The sequence below is a fragment of the Oncorhynchus tshawytscha genome, linkage group LG04 (assembly GCF_018296145.1).
Source record: "Oncorhynchus tshawytscha isolate Ot180627B linkage group LG04, Otsh_v2.0, whole genome shotgun sequence".
In the NCBI taxonomy this organism is placed as follows: domain Eukaryota; kingdom Metazoa; phylum Chordata; class Actinopteri; order Salmoniformes; family Salmonidae; genus Oncorhynchus; species Oncorhynchus tshawytscha.
Window position 1 is genome coordinate 60,570,950 of NC_056432.1, and position 23,018 is coordinate 60,593,967.

Below are 23,018 nucleotides of genomic sequence, written 5' to 3' on the forward strand. Positions count from 1 at the left end.
AAGCTCGTATTACACACACACACCCACACACATACTTCCCTTCTGTGACTTATTACCGAGGTACTGATTAATTCATTAATATCAATAGTTATGATTGGCGATGATACCAGAGTGAGGTGTAGTGTCTGGTTCTGAGAGGGAACAGAAGGAGAGAGAACAATAAATAAAGGATGTAAACAAGCTGACCTGACTTGGCACCATAAAAGTAAAGCTTCGCGGACTCTCCTGCACCTCCTGCTCTCAGTATCAGGTTTCAGCTGCTCAAGGACTAAGCACTAACAGTCCCTGCCTCGGACCCAGGAATCTGAGTGGGGGATTGGGCGGGAGGGGAAGCACAGGGGTCAGCACAGAGGACCTCCGGTGTCATCCCTCAAATTCCAGCCCAGGAATACTCCCCTTTAGGTGCAGACAAGGAATTCATTGACATGCTCTCCTTTCTAACCGTTTCCCTCCCGCTCTCTCTGCGAGGTAAGTAAAGCTGCTACGAGACCAAAGCGACATCAGTGCTACTGCCTCTGAAAAACAAGGGGGTGGTGAAATATTTAACCCCTTGTTGGTCGTGCTGCCTGCACAGAGCTCTCTGCTCCGCTGCCCCAACAAAGCCTGAGCGTTCCACAAGCCAGCGCAGTCAGCACAGCTACCAGTACATGAACAGCAAACAAAGAGGACGCGGGTACAGAGGCAATCAGTCACGCTTCCTGTTATGGGCAATGTTGGAAGCTAAAACAACCATTATACACTAAAAAGCTTCTGGACACAAATAAAGAATTAGATGATACAAAAGTGTTACATACTACATTTTCTTAGGAGACAGAGGGGGCTCTGTTTCTGACCTCTGGATATAGAAGGGATGTTCATGTCAAGCCTTCAAAACTGTTACAGGGCATTAATAGATGTCATCCAGCATCAGAAACCCAGATAAAGTCTCAATGCAAGTAGTATTTCGTCGCCCGTAGTAACATCAACAAACTGAATCCGTGTTATTATCATGTCAGTGATTTCAAGAGCAGCAGAACATGGCTTTATTAATGTATTTCACAGCGATGAGCCATTCATGAATGCATTGGAGTGTGTCCTTTTAGCTGAACAGGAAGCTGATGAATTCAATGAATTTTTGTTGTTGTAAATGAATAAAGCATGGAGAGAGAGCAGGGTCATGCAGCATTTCAAATGAGAGCTTTGACTGATTGGCTCATCAATGTCATCAGATAGACTCGGAGGTCTGTGGACTCTCACAAAGCACTGATGACTGCCTCCAAGACATTCAAAATGAATGTCCACATGGAACATTCATGACTGGTTCCAACTAGAGGTTGACCGATTATGATTTTTCAACGCCGATACCGATTATTGGAGGACCTAAAAAGCCGATACCGATTAATCAGCCGATTTAAAAAAAATGTATTTGTAATAATGACAATTACAACAATACTGAATGAACACTTATTTTAACTTAATATAATATATCAATACAATCAATTTAGCCTCAAATAAATAATGAAACTGTCACGAATACCACCGAAGGTGGCTCCCCTTCCTGCTCGGGTGGTGCTCGGCGGTCGTCGTCGCCGGTCTACTAGCCGCCACCGATCCCTTTTTCCTTTTCGTTTGTTTTTGTCTAATTGTTTTCACCTGTTCCTTGTTGGGGTTTTGGGATGGGTGTTATTTAAGTTCGTTTTGCCTGCTGGTGTTTGTGCGGGCTTGTTGGTTGTTACGTTTGGTGATGTATTGTGTTTTTTTTTTTTTTTTTCGCTGTCCAGTATGTGTCTAGGTTTCGGGTTGGTTTAGCACCAGTGTTTTGGGCATTCACCCATGTTTTGGACCTGTTACGATTTGAAGGACATTAAAGCGTTTTCCCGTTCATTTCGCTCTCTGCATCTGACTCCTCACTCATTTCACTCACCCGTCGTTACAGAAACATGTTCAAATTGGTTTAAATAATGCAAAAACAAAGTGTTGGAGAATAAAGTAAAAGTGGCAATTTGTTGCATGTAAGAAAGCTAAAGTTTAAGTTCCTTGCTCAGAACATGAGAACATATGAAAGCTGGTGGTTCCTTTTAACATGAGTCTTCAATATTCCCAGGTAAGAAGTTTTAGGTTGTAGTTATTATAGGAATTATAGGACTATTTCCCTCTATACCATTTGTATTTCATTAACCTTTGACTATTGGATGTTCTTATAGGCACTTTAGTATTGCCAGTGTAACAGTATAGCTTCCGTCCCTCTCCTCGCTCCTACCTGGGCTCGAACCAGGAACACATCAATAACAACCACACTCGAAGCAGCGTTACCCATGCAGAGCAAGGGAAACAACCACTCCAAGGCTCAGAGCGAGTGACGTTTGAAATGCTATTAGCGCACGCTAACTATCTAGCCATTTCACTTCGGTTACACCAGCCTCATCTCGGGAGATGATAGGCTTGAAGTCATAAACAGCGCAATGCTTGACGCACAACGAAGAGCTGCTGGCAAAACGCAAAGAAAGTGCTGTTTGAATGAATGTTTACGCGCCTGCTTCTGCCTACCACCGCTCAGTTAGATACTTAGATACTTGTATGCTTGTATGCTCAGTCAGATTATATGCAACGCAGGACAAGCTAGATGATATCTAGCAATATCATCAACCACGTGTAGTTAACTAGTGATTATGATTGATTGATTGTTTTATAAGATAAGTTTAATGCTAGCTAGCAACTTACCTTGGCTTACTGCATTTGCGTAACAGGCAGTCTCCAACGAGAGAGAGGCAGGTCGTTATTGCGTTGGACTAGTTAACTGTAAGGTTGCAAGATTGGATCCCCCGAGCTGACAAGGTGAACATTTGTCGTTCTGCCCCTGAACAAGGCAGTTAACCCACCGTTCCTAAGTCGTCATTGAAGGTAAGAATGTGCTCTAAACTAACTTGCCTAGTTAAATAAAGATTACATAAAAAATATTTTAAACAATTGGCCAAATCGGTTCCCAAAAATAACGATTTCCGATTGTTATAAAACCTTGAAATCGGCCCTAATTAATCGGCCATTCCGATTAATCGGTCGACCTCTAGTTCCAACACTGTCTTTGGAAAAAAAGGAGAAGAGGAGAGGTGAAATAACAGACGGTAAGAAGAGAGAGAGAGGATAGAGAGAGAGAAACAGAGAAAGGTGGACACCATTACCAGCACATGGGCACAGCAGAAGCACTGAACACCTAGCTAAGCTATAGAGAGGTCAGGGTAATGGATGAGGAGGGGAGGGATGGCTGGCCATGTGTGTGTTGTGTGCTGTGCTGCTGGGTGGTGTGCTGCGTGGAACAGGAGAAGAGAGGCCAGCACAGCTGTAGATGCCAGAGGTCAGAGCATTGACACACTGTCAAAGAGACTGAGAAAGAGGCACACACAGTCAGGCAGACCCCTCCTCTTAATGCTCCCTTTAACAAGGGGAAGGGCACCCTGGGGTTTAGGATTACCACCGTGGGAGACCAGAAGCCTGCCAGGCTGAGAGAGCCTAGTGGTGGCTAAGTGTGGCTCGCGCTCAGGCTTACTACTGGCATTCAATTAAGCCCACCGTGCTACTGTACAAAGGACTGGAGGGAGGGAGGCATCCACAGCCTCACAGCCAAACTGCTGCAGTTGGCTAAATAATAACCAAGCTCTATTCAACATTGTTAGAAATCAAGCGGTCATAGCTGCATCACAGCACAATCTGTTGCGGTGCAAAAACATAAAAAGCTTGGTTTTATCAATCACAGACAGTGAGCATCCTGAACACTGCAGAACAATGCATACTTAATGCTCCCATAATTTCCTCCTCAGTAAAAAGCACTCCTGGGTAATTTGTCCCTTGTCACATGAGGCACTTCAATTTCAGCAGCCACTGCTGTTGTAGTCTAATCAGACCCATACAGTCACAGATCTGGATCAGATCATTACAATGCAATCAAGAGGCAGGTCTCAATTTCTGATGCACAAAAAAACATAGACTTTTTAAAAAACTCCAATCATCTCACACAATAACAGTACATTATGAGGGTAAACGTGTTAAGCGTTTAAATAGCAATATTGCACCGGGAGCCACCCATCTCGTCATCCCTCACACTGTTTAGATATCAGAAGCAGGACCTGATCTTTGTCTCATCACTTTCTCCACTCTTAAATTTCACCTTCTCAGTGAAATAGCAAGGCTCTCTCATCCACCTCTTCCTCAGTTTCAATGCCAAGTCTACTCAACCCTGTAGGCTACCATCCATTGCCAACTCGTCCATGATACAGGCAACATTTTGGTATTATTTTTTACACCTTATAGTGTGCTCTAAAATACGGAGGATGTCTAGATTCTAAAAACATTCATTTATTCAACATTAAAAATATTAACATCTCAAAAGTGCCCTTTTTGATGTTGTTCAATTTAAGACATTGTTTACATCAGATTTCCAGAGTGGGCTCTATGCTAATTGTTAAGTTATGAGCACCACCAACATAGTGAATGGGAAAATGGATTCAAAGGGAACTCTCTGGTGATTTGCTGAATGTACAATCCCAAAGGAGGGCTGTGATTGGTTAACGACCTATAATGTCAATTTCTCATACTATAATATGTCTTATCTTCAAAAGTACCAGAGCCCACTCTGGAAATATGTTTGAAATGTTTGAAAAGTATTTTGTTCCAAACAATATGTATAAAATAAGCTAAATCAAAAAGGGTACTTTTTATGTTGAATAATTCATGTGAAAATGTGTTTTTCAGATTCTATTCATTCTCAATATTTTAGAGCAAACTATAAGAAGTGACCCCAAGATGTTGTCTGTATCTGTCACGACTTCCACCGGAGTCGGTCCCTCTCCTTGTTTGAGCGGCGTTTGACGGTCGACGTCACCGGCCTTCTAGCCATCACCGATCCACTTTTCATTTTCCATTTGTTTTGTCTTTGTTTATTTACCCTCTGGTTTCCCCCATATTTGTGTGCGTGTTTGTTTTATTTGAAGGCTGTATCTGACAGCTGGTAGATTGTTGCCAGGTTTTGTTATGACGCCTGTTTATTTATATTTATTTGTATTTTTCCAGCACCATAGTATTGTGTTTATACTGGTGTTTTTTTGTATTAAATACCTTGTCCACGCATCTCAGCTCTCCTGCGCCCGACTCCTTTCACCACTTACCCACAGCCTTGACAGTATCATGTACAGTTCACAGATCATAGGGTCTTACATTAGGCATGTACAGGTCTAAAAAGGGCCTAAAATGGCCACTTTCATCATGATTTTCTCAAAAATGGTTTCTGATACAAATATAAAAAGCATGTCAAACATCCATCCTTCCGAATTAAGTTTCTATGTGAGAAATGCCAGAACAATCTGAGATACAAAAAAACTTTTTGGGGCTATCCTTGCATGGAATCACCCAAATCAATCATGCATGTATTTAATTATTTTTGGAAAGGGCACACAGAGCTGGTTTTGCCGCTTATAGATGTCCCCCTGTGTTTGTTATGAAGTTGACGTGTTAATGAAGGAAAGTCACCCAGTAAAATACTACTTGAGTAAAAGTCTAAAATAATTAAGTTTTAAATATACTAAGTATCTAAAGTAAATATAATTGCTAAAATATACTTAAGTATCAAAAGTAAAAGTATAAATCATTTCAAATTCCTTATATTAAGCAAACCAGATGGCACCATTCATTTTTGGGGGGGAGGGAGTAGCAGGGGCACACTCCAAGTTCTCTTGAGAAGTGTGTAATTGGACCATTTTCTTGTCCTGCTAAGCATTCAAAATGTAACAATTACTTTTGGGTTTCAGGGAAAACATAAGGAGTAAAAAGTACATGATTTTCTTTAGGAATGTAGTGAAATAAAAGTATGATATATACAGTGGGGCAAAAAAGTATTTAGTCAGCCACCAATTGTGCAAGTTCTCCCACTTAAAAAGATGAGAGAGGCCTGTAATTTTCATCATAGGTACACCTCAACTATGACAGACAAAATGAGGAAAAAAAATCCAGAAAATCACATTGTAGGAATTGTAATAAATTTATTTGCAAATTATGGTGGAAAATAAGTTTTAACACACACCTGAATTAATTAAGCTATTAACATCCCATCATGCTTAGGGTCATGAAGAATGGTGTCACATTCCTCCAATAGAGTTCCAAACACTTGTAGAATCTATGCCAAGGTGAATTGAATCTGTTCTGGCTCATGGTGGCCAAACAGTCTATTAAGACACGTTATGTTGGTGTTTCCTTTATTTTGGCAGTTACCTGTATATCGCTTCATTTACATATTTGAATACAATATTTCAGAAAATGTGAAATAATAATAATCTCATATTTGTGTCTACATTCAACTTGTAATGGACATTTTGATACACAGTGGGGAGAACAAGTATTTGATGCACTGACGATTTTGCAGGTTTTCCCTACTTACAAAGCATGTAGAGGTCTGTCATTTTTATCATAGGTACACTTCCGCTGTGAAAATCCAGAAAATCACATTGAATGATTTTTAAGTAATTAATTAGCATTTTATTGCATGACATAAGTATTTGATACATCATAAAAGCAGACCTTAATATTTGGTACAGAAACCTTTGTATGCAATTACATAAATCATACGTTTCCTGTAGTTCTTGACCAGGTTTGCACATACTGCAGCAGGGATTTTGGCCCACTCCTCCATACAGACCTTCTCCAGATCCCTCAGGTTTCGGGGCTGTCGCTGGGCAATACGGACTTTCAGCTCCCTCCAAAGACTTTCTATTGGGTTCAGGTCTGGAGACTGGCTAGGCCACTCCAGGACCTTGAGATGCTTCTTACGGAGCCACTCCTTAGTTGCCCTGGCTGTGTGTTTCGGGTCGTTGTCATGCTGTAAGACCCAGCCACGCCCCATCTTCAATGCTCTTACTGAGTAAAGGAGTTTGTTGGCCAAGATCTCGTGATACATGGCCCCATCCATCCTCCCCTCAATACGGTAGAGTCGTCCTGTCCCCTTTGCAGAAAAGCATCCCCAAAGAATGATGTTTCCACCTCCATGCTTCACGGTTGGGATGGTGTTCTTGGGGTTGTACTCATCCTTCTTCTTCCTCCAAACACGGCTAGTGGAGTTCAGACCACATGACCTTCTCCCATTCCTCCTCTGGATCATCCAGATGGTCATTGGGAAACTTCAGATGGGCCTGGACATGCGGTGGCTTGAGCAGGGGGACCTTGCGTGCGCTGCAGGATTTTAATCCATGACGGCGTAGTGTGTTACTAATGGTTTTCTTTGAGACTGTGGTCCCAGCTCTCTTCAGGTCATTGACCAGGTCCTGCCGTGTAGTTCTGGGCTGATCCCTCACCTTCCTCATGATCATTGATGCCCCACGAGGTGAGATCATGCATGGAGCCCCAGACCGAGGGTGATTGACCGTCATCTTGAACTTCTTCCATTTTCTAATAATTGCGCCAACAGTTGTCGCCTTCTCACCAAGCTGCTTGCCTATTGTCCTGTAGCCCATCCCAGCCTTGTGCAGGTCTACAATTTTATCCCTGGTGTCCTTACACAGCTCTCTGGTCTTGGCCATTGTGTAGAGGTTGGAGTCTGTTTGATTGAGTGTGTGGACAGGTGTCTTTTATACAGGTAACGAGTTCAAACAGGTGCAGCTAATACAGGTAATGAGTGGAGAACAGGAGGGCTTCTTAAAGAAAAACTAACAGGTCTGTGAGAGTCGGAATTCTTACTGTTTGGTAGGTGATCAAATACTTACGTCATGCAATAAAATGCATATTAATTACTTAAAAATCATACAATGTGATTTTCTGGATTTTTGTTTTAGATTCCATCTCTCACAGTTGAAGTGTACCTATGATAAAAATTACAGACCTCTACATGCTTTGTAAGTAGGAAAACCTGCAAAATCGGCAGTGTATCAAATACTTGTTCTCCCCACTGTACGTATACATAGATTTAGAAAATATTGTATTCGGTGTGGTGCCTGGCCTTAGCCTATGCAGTATACTATTAAGGCTACCTGTAATTATGTAGTTCTAACATAGTATGGCTTCTGTTGACAAAAAATATATCATGCTAGAATTCGATCAATAAATTAGACTCCGTTTCAGATTCTGTTTTTTTTTTTTTTTCCTTTTTCCTAATAATGGAAATAACAATAAAATTATAGTTTTTGTGTTCAGTCAAGTCCTTCCTTCGAAATGGCTATCCATGTTTTGACCTTATCCTTACAACCTCACAGATTATCTCTGACAGCAGCCAATCAGACTCTGTAACACCCATAACATCCATAACGGTAATTCTATGGTCTAAAGTAAAAAGCTATTTTTGTAGCACTTTGCCGTGGGAGATCAAAACATTATCTTTATTTCTAGGGTAGACCCTGTAAGTAAAGACTATATGTTTGTATACCTAGCCACAGGAATCTACCCATGTCAATTATGAATCATTATGAACCTTGCTTTTGCTCCTCATACTATAAACACACAGACACGGGCACACGTACATGCACACACACACTCACAGACGCACGAACGCACGCACGCACACACACACACACACACACACACACACACACACACACACACACACACACACACACGCACGCACACACACACACACACACACACACACACACACACACACACACACACACACACACACACACACACACACACACACACACACACACACACACACACACACACACACAGCTGCAACAGGGTGTCCTTCACCTTTCAATTATCAAAGCAATAAGCTGACCCACAGACTAAATCCCAACACCAGGAAGATGATATTGACAAGAAATATCTACTAACAATAATCACACTATAAGCTCGAAAAAAATATACATCTCATACAAATTACAACTGTGTTTGCATTGTGATGATGACTCACCCTGGCCAATGCATTAACTCCCACCTGCTTCAATCAACAATATTCCTATGTCTAGTTCCCTCTAGTCCGGCGGTCTGACATGTGTCCATAACATTGTCAACACATGGTCATTCCCTATGGGATAGGTGCACCTGAGGTCTCTGTGTAGACTACTCATCTTTCACCAAACTAACATAGAAGAATAACAGTTTTGTGTGCAGTCTATGGCTAGCCTACAAATTATATTACAGGGTCCAAGATGAACCTCACAAGAATAACACAAGTAAACAACAATAGCATCCTTATAGTGAATGTGACTAATAAAATCATTTGTTTCACGATTCAAATCCAAACAACCAATAAGAAAGATTGATGCTAATTGGGAGACGTGGCTGTTGCTCAGCCAAAACAATTTTTTGTTGTTGCTGTTGTTACTGTTGCTATTTGCCTTTATTTTGAACAAACATCTAACAGTGCACACCTCTCTGGTCATACCTTGCAGGATGAAAACAAACAACGGACTGTTCTATTCAAGCTTCACTACAGCTTCTAACCATACACCTTCTTACCTCAGTGGTTCTTACCTCAGTGGTTCTTACCTCAGTGGTTCTTACCTCAGTGGTTCCTCATATTGACTGAAACTTTAAACGGCACAAAAAGTGATTCAATTATTGCAGGATTTTAGTGAAACAAATCAATTGAAACGATTTCATTTCTCTTAAATGTGGCGGCTAGAATACATCACAACAACTCCCTTATAAGTCACTCACGAGCCACACACAAAGAACTCAAAGGCCTCAAATAAAAAATGTATGCATCATGTTTACTTCTTCACTCCTCCTTCCTTACTCCTTCACTCCTCCTTCCTTACTCCTTCACTCCTCCTTCCTTACTCCTTCACTCTTCCTTCCTTACTCCTTCACTTTTCCTTCCTTACTCCTTCACTCTTCCTTCCTTACTACTTTACTCCTCCTTCCTTACTCCTTCACTCCTACTTCCTTACTCATTCACTCCTCCTTCCTTACTCCTTCACTCCTCCTTCCTTACTCCATCACTCATCTTTCCTTTCTCCTTCACTCCTCCTTCCTTACTCCTTCACTCCTCTTTTCTCACCCCCCATACTACTGCTCCAGCCTTTACTGGAAATGTGATTACATGGGTGGTGTGTTCCTGTGGGTCTCTATGGCATGATGCTCATCATAAAAGCATCCCTCTATCCGGGTTACATGCTGGGAAATGGGGCCTCGCATTGAGGGACTAAAAACTGTCAATCATACTGAACAAAGGAGCCAAGAACATTTTAAAAAGAAGTTCATCTGTACAAATATTCTCCTCAGCGGGCAATAACTGCTGCCTTTTTATTCATTCTCACAGCAATAAATTGACTACACAAAGACTCAGTCAATTAAAGCTATCTCCCCCTATGACAGATGATAAGCGCATCAGTGCTCAGTGCTCAGATTTTTTTTTTAAAGGCTAATATGCTCTATGCAGACAAGTGGCAGAACTTTTTTTTTAAGCAATAACATTCCATAAATGCATAAAAGGCTGGTTTGTGTGCATCAATGGTAATGATTCATAGTGACCACAGCCAAGAAAGAAAGGAAAGAGATACTAGTCTTTCAGACACTCTTTGGCACAAAGAGTGTATTTGGCACAAATCAACACAACAGGACACACACACACACACACACACACACACACACACACACACACACACACACACACACACACACACACACACACACACACACACACACACACAGACACCTAAGAACCACATGGACCATAATGGGTATAAACAATTATAAATCTTATTTTCAATGCATTCAATTAATAGGACAGCCTACTTAAACATCATAAAATCAAAATGATCTCATAACCTATTGTTATTATTATTATTATTATTATCAATATCATCATAATTATGATCATTATTAGCCTACCACTTTTTATTGGTTCAAGTCATAGGCTACAATGGTAGGAGCCTATCATCATCATCATCATCATCACCATCATCATCTGCCTATATCATTTTCAGGGTGTGAGGTTATTATACAATTATGCAACAGACCCTTTGTGGGTTAACCTATGTGGTTTCTAGGACGAAGTATGCTGCACGTGGCTACATACAATACAACCAAAGGGCGCATGGATTCAAGATGGTTTTTTTAAGCAACATCCATGCTGTTATATAGGCTAATATGATAATATTTTCAGAGTGTCAAACAAGTTCGTGCCTGCTACACATCACCACCTACTCATGTGTGAGATCATTGATGAACAAATATCGGTTTCTAAATTCCATTGGCACACACTCACAAACACACCAATATAATACACATGGAACTGAATTCCCCAAAAGAAGATGAACGTTCAAGGAATAAACGCAAGAGAATAATATGTTCAAGTTCACGGCCAGCCGAGATGGTCAGTGCTTCTATAGTTTCGTTCAACCATGTCTGCAGCGGTGACGGTATAGAAATATATAGGGCTAGATATGATGCACTATCTTTGGTCTGCAGCACCAGCTTCTGATAGGGGGAAAAGGCGGTTCCGTTCCAAAAAGGTGTTATCCTGCAGAGGTAGTAGTAGCCTAGAAAGGATATCAATAAACACTTACCGACTAAAGCGTTGAGGAGTAATCCAAAAATGCATGGAACAAGGCAGAGCCTTCTGGTAGCCATTTAATCACTTTGAAATATATTACGATACTTGAAAAAACAACGTGAGGCGATCAGAAGAAAACAGACATACGGCTAGCTCTTCATGTTCCGAGCTACAACAATTGGTGGCTCGCAGGAGTAGAACTTGCTTGCGCCATTTTGCACATCTATCAAGAATCTGTCAGCATCTCGTGCTCTCTCCTCTATTCCTCTGTATCCCAGAGCCGCTGCCTCACACACATATCCACGTTGTAGCTTTTCCCATGAACTACACTTCTCTTCCATCTGTCTCCCCTCCTCCCTCTACTGCATTCGCAAATTTTTTTTTTTAGGAGTCTCTACTCTGGGAACAAAAGCGATCAGACCGCTGCACTCACAAGGCATATATTAAAGCCACTATTAAGCTATGCTTAGTTTGCAAGTGGATCTATATTTAAAACAAATATTATACCATAATTTGTACCATTAGAGTACTGTATCCAAATAATGTATTCCCATCGTTATAGGCTAAGCCAAATGTATAAACGTTTGCTAGTTGTAGCCTAACATTAATTTCATGTTTTCTAATGTGTAGTTTAGGCCTATAATAATACAATAATTAAAATATTTAATGTTGTGAATAATATTCGAACAATACTGTTATCTGTTGAGTTGTATTACTAGTATTATGAAATATAATGATACATGTTAGTCAAAGGACAAATAACTGAAATATAATTTTTGGTGAAGGTGTCAAAATGTGAAATGAAAACAACATGATTTTTGTTGAAGGTGTTAAAATCTGAAATGAAAACAACAATGGCAAAGTGCGCTCACAAATCACCCCGTATGCTGCTCGACATTTCAGTGATTTATTGTCCATCAATTATTCTGGACCACTTTCGGATCACATCGTTGAAAAAAAAAAGATGTTACATGGTCGACCAAGAGAAGAGGAGTGACATCTAACGGTGATGAACATTATTACAATTTATCAGCAGAGCATCACTAGGTGGAATTCCCCAATTGAAGCGCCGTTATAGCGTAGTTGTCGCCTCTGTTCAGCTATTATATTCCACTCCTTGCTTTTCCTGTCATTTGGCTAATTCTCTCTATGTCCATTCAGAAAGTTTCATTAAGAGAGGTACAAATAATACGTCACTGAAAAGAGCATAACAAAATTGTAAAAATGTAAGCAAGTCATGAAGATCTGCATGTGCGAGGAATGAAGACAGGTGAGTTTTGTGTTTCTTTCCTCTCATTAATGGGATGCTACTGAAGCAAACGTAGCTCGATTAAATCTTGAAAATCTTGTATTTTTCCATATATCATTATTTCTTTCTCATTACGGAGTCCTCTCTCGCCATTTTAAACAACATGATATTTCATTGATCCTACCTCCTCACATTGTTTCTTGTTGTTCTTAAAATTCAAATTCTATATTGCGCCAAGTTTGCGCGCACCCCATCTTCCATAACGTTGTCATGGAATATATCAATGTTGTTTCCAACCATATAATTAAGAATGACAAGAATTGAATTGGATCTCAATGTTTCCAACTACCAATCAGCAACTGCACCGTAAATCCGGATGCATATTGAACGTTGAGATTGCTGAAAGGCCAGTCTCTTTGGCAAATGACAGGAGTGGAATGTTAGCTAAAAAATACTGTTATCCAGACTACAGTTACTGTAACTGTAAATTTAGAAGGTGATATTTCAGAATATGTTGCGAGTAGGCCTAGATTATATGTCTATAATCTAGGCCTATAGGTAAAGTAGCCTGTAAATGAACTGTGGTGTACTGCTATATTGCATGAACACCTTTATAGCATACGGTAAGCCTAGCCTATGGTCCAGGAAGGCTCAATCACATTTTGGCATTAAAAATATAAATATGCCTATTCATGGACTCTGTCCACTTTCATTCATTTCATGATAATATTGTATCTTTAATCTCCATATATGCTCTGTCCATTTTCATTCATTTCATGATAATATTGTATCTTTAATCTCCATATACCCAAAACACAACAAAATGATTTTATATAGGCCTACTAAAGTTGTTATTGTACTCCATTATGTTACTATGCGTAAGGCAATCCTACTATGCAAACGACATTTTCATGAGTTATCCTTAGTAATGGACAGGTTTGATTTCCTTAATAGGCCCACCTCTTATGGTGTGATTGCAATCTTGTAGGTTGTAATTTACATATTATTAACCCCCCTCTCTTGTTCTAAGCGCCTGGTGACTCAGTTTGAGGTAGCCTAATGGAACCAAGTAGTACACCTACTCTAAGTCTGCAACATTAACCGACGGTCATGTGTAGGAGAAGATATGTGTGAGAAATGTTCAAAGATAAAGCCTCTGTTTTTCTCTAAGGTGAACTATTGTAATCACAAAACTACACATACCTCCTACTAAGTTCTTCAAAGATGACAAGTTATTTTGTATTCTTGTATCGATATATAATTACAGTGTGTCTATAATGTTTCTCCTATTTTAGTGTATGGCATGTGTTCCACCTAGGTGTAACGAATTGAGAGTTGTGGGAACGTACGTTTTTGGTTTCCCATTGGTTCCGGGAACAAAGCCATACATTTCCTGACCAGTAAAACCATGTTTTATTAATGTTCTGAGATCGGAAATGAAAGGTTATTTGAAGGTAATTAAATAATGTTCTGAGAACGTTCCTCAAATGTTCATATTTTGAAGGGCATTTTAAGGTTATGGAGGCCACTTAATGTTTCAGTAAGACTTTAATTATCACTACTAGTTTAGGTTAACTGTTTTCAACTCCAAGCAACAATAGGACACATGGAAATTAATTTGTTTGCTATTAAAAATGCAAACACATTTCTTCTTTATTGTGGCAAAGCATCATTAAGATTCTAAGCTATGATTTTCTGTTTTCTATCCATTGAATGAATCCACTGCACCACCAGGATGGAGCTAGCATGCCATGTTTTTAGAACTCATGCAAAGCTGTTCAATTTAGTCGATTCAAACAGACCCCATTTCAAAGGAAACAAGCACTCAATAACGTTCTGAGAATCATATGTTTCTTATAGCTTGGTGAGAGCGTGGTTGTCCTATGGTTATTTTGCATACAACCTTCCCACATCATTTTGTGAATGGTGCAGGATATTTGCTTGGTTTTGGAACATTCTCAGCACATTTGAGGAACTTTACAAAATATTGTTATTTTCTTGGTATTTCATTGTTTTAACAGAACGTTTCCCTAAAAGTTCAAACGTGGTTACATTTACTGTTTGGTGATGTCCTAGAAACGTTCTCCAACTGGTTTGGCATTGTGAATGTTCTCAAATAGTTATGAAACAACGTTCTGTGGGAATTTCAGTACATCAGCATAACATTTCCCACAGGTTTCCTATGGTATTATTTAAAGTAATGTTCACGTAATGTTCAGGGAACCTTAAGAAACAACGTTCTTCTGTGGGAATTTCAGTACTTCAGTATAACGTTTTCTGCAGGTTTCCTCATGGCTCTATTTAAAACCATGTTCTCAGAACATTAAGAAAACGTTCTGTAAAAACCACAAGAAAACAGTGAAGTTCAAATAACTTTCTAAGAATGTTATTTAAAAACATATACATTCCTTTCTCACGTCAGCAAAACTCTCTCTATCCTCTATCTTGTTAAGTGTGTTCAGGTGTGTTGGCCGCGCCCACTAATGCCACACCTGATCTTATGTGCTCGCTGGGCACTGACACCGGTTACACAGGGAACAGGGAACCAAGAGCAGTCAAGGCAGAACTCTCCGTAGCCATACGTATCCATGCATGGTTGTTCATGGGTGACTGTAATATTAGTGAAACATCAAGACCAAAGATGATCAGAAGGAGGTCAAAGAAGGGTTACAAACAGTCAGACAAATCTTTGCTCAGTTATCCTCATCTCTTTATTAAGATGTTTTATTTACACAACAGTAGTTTGCTCAGACATCTTGAGTTGCTGTGAGTTTGACAAGTTCACTGATGGTAACACAGTGTGGATAAACTTCTAAAAAAACAAGATTACTTCTCATCCATGTCCACAACTTTGACCAGCCATATATACACTGAGTATACAAAACATTAGGAACACCTGCTCTTTCCATGAGTTACACTGACCAGGTGAAAGCTATGATCCCCTATTGATGTCACTTGTTTAATCCACTTTAATCAGTGTAGATGAAGGGGAGGACACATGTTAACCATTGAGACAATTGAGACATGGATTATGTATATGTCTCATTCAGAGGGTGAATGGCCATTACAAAATATTTAAGTGACTTTGAACGGGCTATGGTAGTAGGTGTGAGGCGCACTGGTGTGAGTGTGTCAAGAACTGCAATGCTGCTGGGTTTTTCAAGTTCAACAGTTTCCTGTGTGTCTCAAGAATGGTCCACCACCCAAAGGACATACAGCCATAAGGGGTGGAACTCAATATTAGGAAGGTGATCGTAATGTTTAGTACACTCAGAGTATATGTTACAACCACCTCCAAAACTAAAGGTTTCATCAGGAATTTATCGCTAACACAAACATCCTCTTGTTTTTTAAAGACCAAGTTAAATTGCACTTCTTGACATTTTTGAGACTGACAGTCTGAAGTTGCCATGGCCCCAACTTCTATAACAATTTAATAAACCAATGCTGGAATGCATAAAAAGGGGAAGACATATTACTGTGCAAAGCTGATGCCAACATGGAAGGGGCCATGTGTAGTGATGGACAGGTATTTAGCAGTGGACAGGTGTGTTAATCAGCGAGGATGGCTGTGACGAAACACTGTGCAAGAGGGAGAGAAGAGCATCAGAGCACTGGCCGGACGTACGTAATGTATCACCGACTCACTCATAGACACCCTCTACTGCCTCTGTCACGCAGCGATACCGCCACCAACATGTTATTCCTACTTTCACAATGCAAGCGCTTTTTCAAGACACTGCAGACATACACATATGAAGATAATAGAAGTGCTCATTCACAAGAAGTGCTCCAACAGCAAGAGTTGACGATGATAACGCGGGTGAGTATGACGTGAAAGAGGTTGTGTACATACGACACATTGAAAATAATGTACTGTAAAAAAAAAAAGAAAAAAGACTGAGTTCTGCTGGTGGCACAAGACCAGGGTCTCTATGATTGGACATTCAGGATAAAGCACAGTTCAGCTGGTTAAGAAGTAGAAGAAGAATGCACAAATGTGACATCACTGGACAAGGTAGCTCACCACAAAGCACCAGAGAGGACACAGAGCCAGAATACATTGATCTTTTCTTTTTTAACAAAACTAAAAACAAAATAAGATATGCCATTTAGCAGAAACCTTTTATCAGAATCTGTGTATCAGTGTTTGTGGTGAGGTTTTGTTTGACAACTAATGACGTGCTTCAGAGTCTGGTACACTGTACATGCTGGTACACTGTACATGTTCCTCTACAGTTTTATGCAAAGACAGGCCACCTGAGTAGGGAACAGTAAAGACCAGTATTCTACAGAAATGTCTGCACTGAGAGGTAAGACCTGCAGGTAGACGGTCCTCTTCAACAATCAATCACCGCTCCTCAAATCCACTCTTCTTGGCACTGATATCACAAGGGTTTCCCTGCACTACTTTCCCTAACCTCACCTCTACTTGCCTTCACCCTCCGCCCCTTACCTCCCTGCCCTCATCCCTCTCTTCACATCATCCCCCTCCCACCTCCCTGCCCTGCACCTGCATCCACTCACCACTCAAGTGTTTATTCTTAGTCTAAAATAAATCCACTGCAACAAGTGATATTTCCAGCCGAGATAAGACAAGACAAGCAGTATTACGTCATCTTCTGCCAGCTTGGCTCCCACAAAAGGATTCTTATAAACATAATCTCCTTATTCATAATGATCTTCATTACATTAACAAGCAACCAACAAAATGAGGTATTCTATTGACAAAAGTTATAAAAAAGAGAGGATCCCGTTATTGAACTAACATGCATATTTGATCAGATTAGAGCAAGATTTTACTACATTGAGCATCACATCTGCTTACTTATATGCTTACAGTAAGGAACACTATGTACTGCAAGATATGTGGTTAGAAGGAAACAGTAAAAAGAACCAACTGGACCTCTTCAGTGAGAGCAGACATTCTTCATGCCGGAGGCGGTTTTATGTCCTCAACGTTGGCTCTGTTTTCAACAGACCACACAAAGCTGCTGCAATAGGTGTCCCTCGAGTAAGAGTTTGAAACAGAGCTGAGAATGACACTACAAGGTGTGTATGTTAAAAACAGACGCTTCGGTAGAAATGTGGGTAAAGAACATGTAACACCTTCTCTAATGTTGCATATATACAATGCGTACTGTACGCCTGTGAGATTCAAATGAACTGTAAACAGTCACCTTCTCACAGCTTCACTCAGTCTAAAAAAAAGATATTGGTAGTTATACTGTACACACAGTCCTATTAAATATTGTATTGGGTGGACACCTTTCATTAAAATGTAACTGACTAAATAAACCTGAATGAGTTCATCAGAGCACAATGATTCATTTCTAAAAGGAATTTTGAGTCCATAATGACTGGACTAATTGTATGGATCATAGATGGACTGAGAACGTTTTCCTGAAGAGCGTGCTGTTCCCAATGGACCAGAAGGATACGTCTTGAGAAAGAAAAAAAAAGCCAAAACAGGAGCATGTAGTGTACGAGACTGAGAATGTATGGGGTTTTCAATGCATTTAAGGGTTGTAAGATGAGAACACAACATTGACCATTGATCAACATTGATTTTGCTTAGATAAAGTTTGAGCATGCCTGATCCTGAGTGAGGTCTGTTCAAAGTATAAAACTGGAATGCTTTAGTTATGAGACTCTTCTATATGCCTCTGAGTTCTAGCACCTATCTGGACTATCTTGAGTCCTCATTCATCTGACAGACCATAAGACTCAATGTCTTGGGCCACGTTTACAACAGGCCCATTATACCTGTATAGTCTTTGATATGGGCATACTCTAATTTAGACAAAAAGCCTCACACAATGTATGACAAGATATTCTTGTCCTTGTGTGGAGACTATTTTGAAGAAAACATTTTGTTAGGGTACACAAAAGGTAACTATAAGAAATGTAAGCATGCATTATGTTAAATAAAATAATAAAGATGCTTGTTTAAATATGCTATAAAGGAAGAACAGAAAACATGAGGGTAAAACAACATAGAGGATCTGTGTTTGTCAGAAGGATTATTTACAGTCCCAATATAAAGTCTACACCACTTTGAACTTTTTTCCCACATTCTGTTGCGTTACAAAGTGGGATTGAAGTAGATTTAATTGTATGTTCTGTCATTGATCTAAACAAAATACTCCATAATGTGAAAGTGAAAAGAAAATTCTACACATGTTTACAAATTAAACAACTAAAATATAGTTGTTGCATAAGTATTCACCCATTTGTTTAGGCAAGCCTAAAGTAGTTCAGACGTAACATTTGGCTTAACAAATCAAATAAGTTACATGGACTCACTCAGTAAGAAATAATAGGGGTTGAACTGATTTTTGAATGACTACCCCTTCCTCTGTCTGCCATACATACATCATCTGTAAGGTCCCTCAGTCAAGTATTGCATTTCAAGCAAAGATTCAACTACAAGACCAGGTATGCTTTTGGAAAGCCTCATAAAGAAGGGCAGTGATTGGTAGATGGGTAACCACAACACATCAGACATTGAATATATCTTTAAGCATGGTCAATAATTATGCTGTGGATTATGTATTAAATCACCCAGAGACATCAAAGATGCAGTCGTCCTTCTGAACTGAGCTGCAGGACAGGAAGGAAACTGCTTAGGGATGTCACCATGAGGCCATAAGGGGATTTTAAAACAGTTAAGAGTTCAATGGCTGTGATGGGAGAAAACAGAGGCTGGATCAACAAGATTGCAGTGACTCCACAATAATGACCTAACTGACAGAGTGAAAAGAAGAATACACATTTTCCAAAACATAGATATGTATACAACAAGGCACTAAAGTAATACTGCAAAAAAACATGGCAAAGGAATACACTTTTTGGCCCAAAAGCAAAGCCTTGTGTTTGGTGCAATTCCAACACAACACATCACTGAGTAACTGCCTTCTTATTTTCAAGCATGGTGGTGGCTGCATCATGGTATGGGTATGCTTGACATTGGCAAAGACTGGGGAGTTTTTCAGGATGAAAAGAAAACGGATGGTGCTAAGCACACAGAATCCCAGGGAAAAACCTGCTTCCCTCTGCTTTACACCAGACACCTGAGGAGGAATTCACCTTTCAGCAGGACAATAACCTATAACACAAAGCCAAGTCTAAACTGGAGTTGCTTACCAAGAAGACAGTGAATGTTCCTGAGTGGGCAAGTTACAGCTTTGACTTAAATCTGCACAATTGTTTTTGGCAAGACTTGAAAATTGCTGTCTAGCCATTATCCCCAACACCTTGACAGAGCTTGAAGATTTTGCAAAGCTTGAAGATGTGCAATGCTCTTATGAGACTTACCCAGGAAGACAGCGGTAATCACTGCCAAAGGTGTTTCTAACATGTATTAACTCAGGAGGGTGAATACTTACCTAATCAAGGTATATTAGTGTTTATTTTTCATTAATCTTTAAAAAAAAATATGTAATTTTTCTTCCACTTTAAAATGACAGAGTATATAAAAATGACAATTAAATCCAATTTAATTCCACAATGTAACGCAACAAAATGTGAAAAAAGTTCAAAGGGGTGTAGACTTTACATATGATATTGTGAACGACCTCAGGCTGGCGAGAGTCAAAAGTACAAAGAAAGAATGTAAATATGGCTGAAAACAGAAGTGGTTTCTAGGTCTATTTCTCTATGATATTTCCAGCCCCCTCTCACCTGCAGAGGGAGGAGCTCAGACACAGCTGAGAAAGGATGAGTGAGATGGCATCACAAAGGGTGAGGCCTCCCAACGGAGGCTTGTTCATCTGTAGTAGGTCTAGTAACAGGCTAGCATATAGCAGGCCTGGTAACTAAACTGCTGCATGATTTACCTAAGGTGAAAAGTGATTTGAGGTAACTGGTAAATTAAAAATGTTTTTTTCTTCTCCCGTCCAAAGTAAATGTAACATTGAGGGGGGTGACGACAGCTGGAAACCCAGATCTAATGGGACAACCGATAATGAGGAAAAGGGCAATAAACAGATCTGAGACAGTCCGTTATGTACCATACGTGTCATTTCCTGTAGGCAATACACATTGATGTATATAGAAAGAAGAGGACAAGAAGTTATTCCTGAAAGTATTGAAGGCTATGAATTCAAACAGTTAAAAAACAGATTCCAAAAGTTGCACCTATCTGCATGACACAATTCAAATCACCAACAAACCATCCTGTAAAGAAATGAGGTAGTGCTGTTGACTGGGAGCAAAACCAGGAGACTGCTTCTATAAGTTGTGTTATTTTGTCATACACCTACACATCTCATCTAGTCCACCCCCCCAAAAAAAATATTGCAACCTATATCAACTACATGTACTGTATCCGGTTCCTTCAAATTATCTTCAATTGCCTCATTTATTTTCCTTTTTCTTCATTTTCAACATATTTGTCCTATTTTTATTGAATATAATCATCTATATAAATATACAGAGGTTAAAAATTGCACCTAAAATATTAGGCACCTGAGACCCCCAAGTCAGGGAGACCCCCAGGGAATGTGTGTGGATCCTGAGACAGCAGGAGGTTGGAGAGAGAGACACAAGAGGTCTGCACTCTCAGTGTCTAAATATAAGGCTTCTTTCCTGGTGCTGGGGCAGGAGCATCCATATAGTGGAACAGCCAATAGGAACAGCTCAGTCATTGGAAAGGAGCCAGAGTGAGAGTGAAAGGGCCACAAGGTCACGGTTCTGCTCTATCTTCATCCATGGTGCTGAATCAAGAGCCTCTCCTCCATCATCAGTTGACCAAAGGTAGGTCTTGAAGTACCACACGGCCCACGCTCAATCTCAGAGTCCAACAGGTCAAGGCTTATGAAAAAAGGAATATCCTCCTTTCTACATTATGCTTCCGTCATCGTACGTCTGTAACAGGAGCCTGTAGCAAAGTTCAGAGTAAGGCCAGACTAACATACTGCTGCTATGCAACAAAATGAATACCCATACATACTAGCACTAAAAAATATATACTGTATATATACACATATAAAACAATGGATTCAAAGTACCTATAAAACTGAGCCAAGAAGAAGAAAATCAGATACTGAGGTACTTTAAAAAACAAAAAGAAAATGGATTCATCATGGATGAGAAAAAGAAAGAAGTCCAACTGGTCTTGGTGTGGGGGTTTGTTTCTCCTCTTGCTAAGGGCAAAGGTAGCTGTGCGCTGCAGAGTTAGAGTGGACAAGGCCGGTGCTGACGAAAGGAGAGGGGGACGGGAGAGGGGGGCAGTGTCTGGAGTCCCCGTTCCCCAGGGTCTCCTGCCCTGTCCGCAGGGGCTTGGTGGAGTGGAAGCCGTTGGTGAGCCCCATTCCCATATGCCGCCCCACATCTACAGTCAGCTGGGCTGCCACGCCCACCATTCCCCCAACCATACCCTCTGGCTGCCCATTGTGATTGAACACTGGCTCCAGGACAGGGCCGGGAGGGACCTTGGGCAGGGGTTGTGTCTCTAGGGACTCCTCCCCTGGTGATGGACGTTGTGGTGCCTGGGCAGGCTGTCTGACTGGCTCCCCTGGATGCTGTGGTGCCTGGGAAGGCTGTCTGACTGGCTCCCCTGGATGCTGTGGTGCCTGGGAAGGCTGTCTGACTGGCTCCCCTGGATGCTGTGGTGCCTGGGAAGGCTGTCTGACTGGCTCCCCTGGATGCTGTGGTGCCTGGGAAAGCTGTCTGACTGGCTCCCCTGGATGCTGTGGTGCCTGGGAAGGCTGTCTGACTGGCTCCCCTGGATGCTGTGGTGCCTGGGAAGGATGTCTGACTGGCTCCCCTGGATGCTGTGGTGCCTGGGAAGGCTGTCTGACTGGCTCCCCTGGATGTAGTGGTGCCTGGGCAGGCTGTCTGACTGGCTCCTTTGGGTGTAAAGGGGCCTGGGCAGGCTGTCTGACTGGGGAGTAAGCTGCCTCGGACAATGAGGGCCCCCTGGTGGCCTGAGAGTCCTCATCCTTGTCACTCCGCGCCTCCTGCTGCTCTTTCTCCAGGTCGTTCAGCTCAGAGTGAACTATGACCTCTGCCTCCACCTGGTTACCGCTGCACAGGGAGGAGCCCAGTCGGTCCTCAGGGTCGCCCTGAAAAACACACACACAGCCCATGTAACAGTGGAGTCCTACAAGGCAGTGTGTTTGTACTCCTGTTGTTCTGTATTAACATACAACTATAAATGACCTTACACCAGCGGTATCAATCATGACTGAAAGGCAGCCATAATACAATTATAACACAGTCATTATTTCTTGCTATGCTATCCAGCTTTCTGAACTGCATACCATTCTCTAAACGAAATCACTGAGAATACGACTGAACTGTCACCAGTAAAAT

General features: G+C 40.9%; 2 protein-coding genes across 2 annotated transcripts in view; both read right to left on the reverse strand.

The window, feature by feature from the left end:
* igdcc3 (immunoglobulin superfamily, DCC subclass, member 3) overlaps positions 1 to 11,764 on the reverse strand; it is a 107,788-nt gene extending 96,024 nt beyond the window's left edge. The window contains 1 exon segment of the mRNA XM_042320972.1: positions 11,466 to 11,764. Coding sequence (XP_042176906.1) covers positions 11,466 to 11,529 — 64 coding nt within the window. The 5' untranslated portion in view covers positions 11,530 to 11,764.
* An 8,137-nt stretch (positions 11,765 to 19,901) lies between these two features.
* The window catches only part of igdcc4 (immunoglobulin superfamily, DCC subclass, member 4), a 58,521-nt gene continuing 55,404 nt past the window's right edge, over positions 19,902 to 23,018 (reverse strand). Inside the window, exon 20 of the mRNA XM_042320973.1 lies at positions 19,902 to 22,768. Within this exon, the coding sequence (XP_042176907.1) occupies positions 21,848 to 22,768 (921 nt within the window). The 3' untranslated portion in view covers positions 19,902 to 21,847. The remainder of the gene's footprint in view (positions 22,769 to 23,018) is intronic.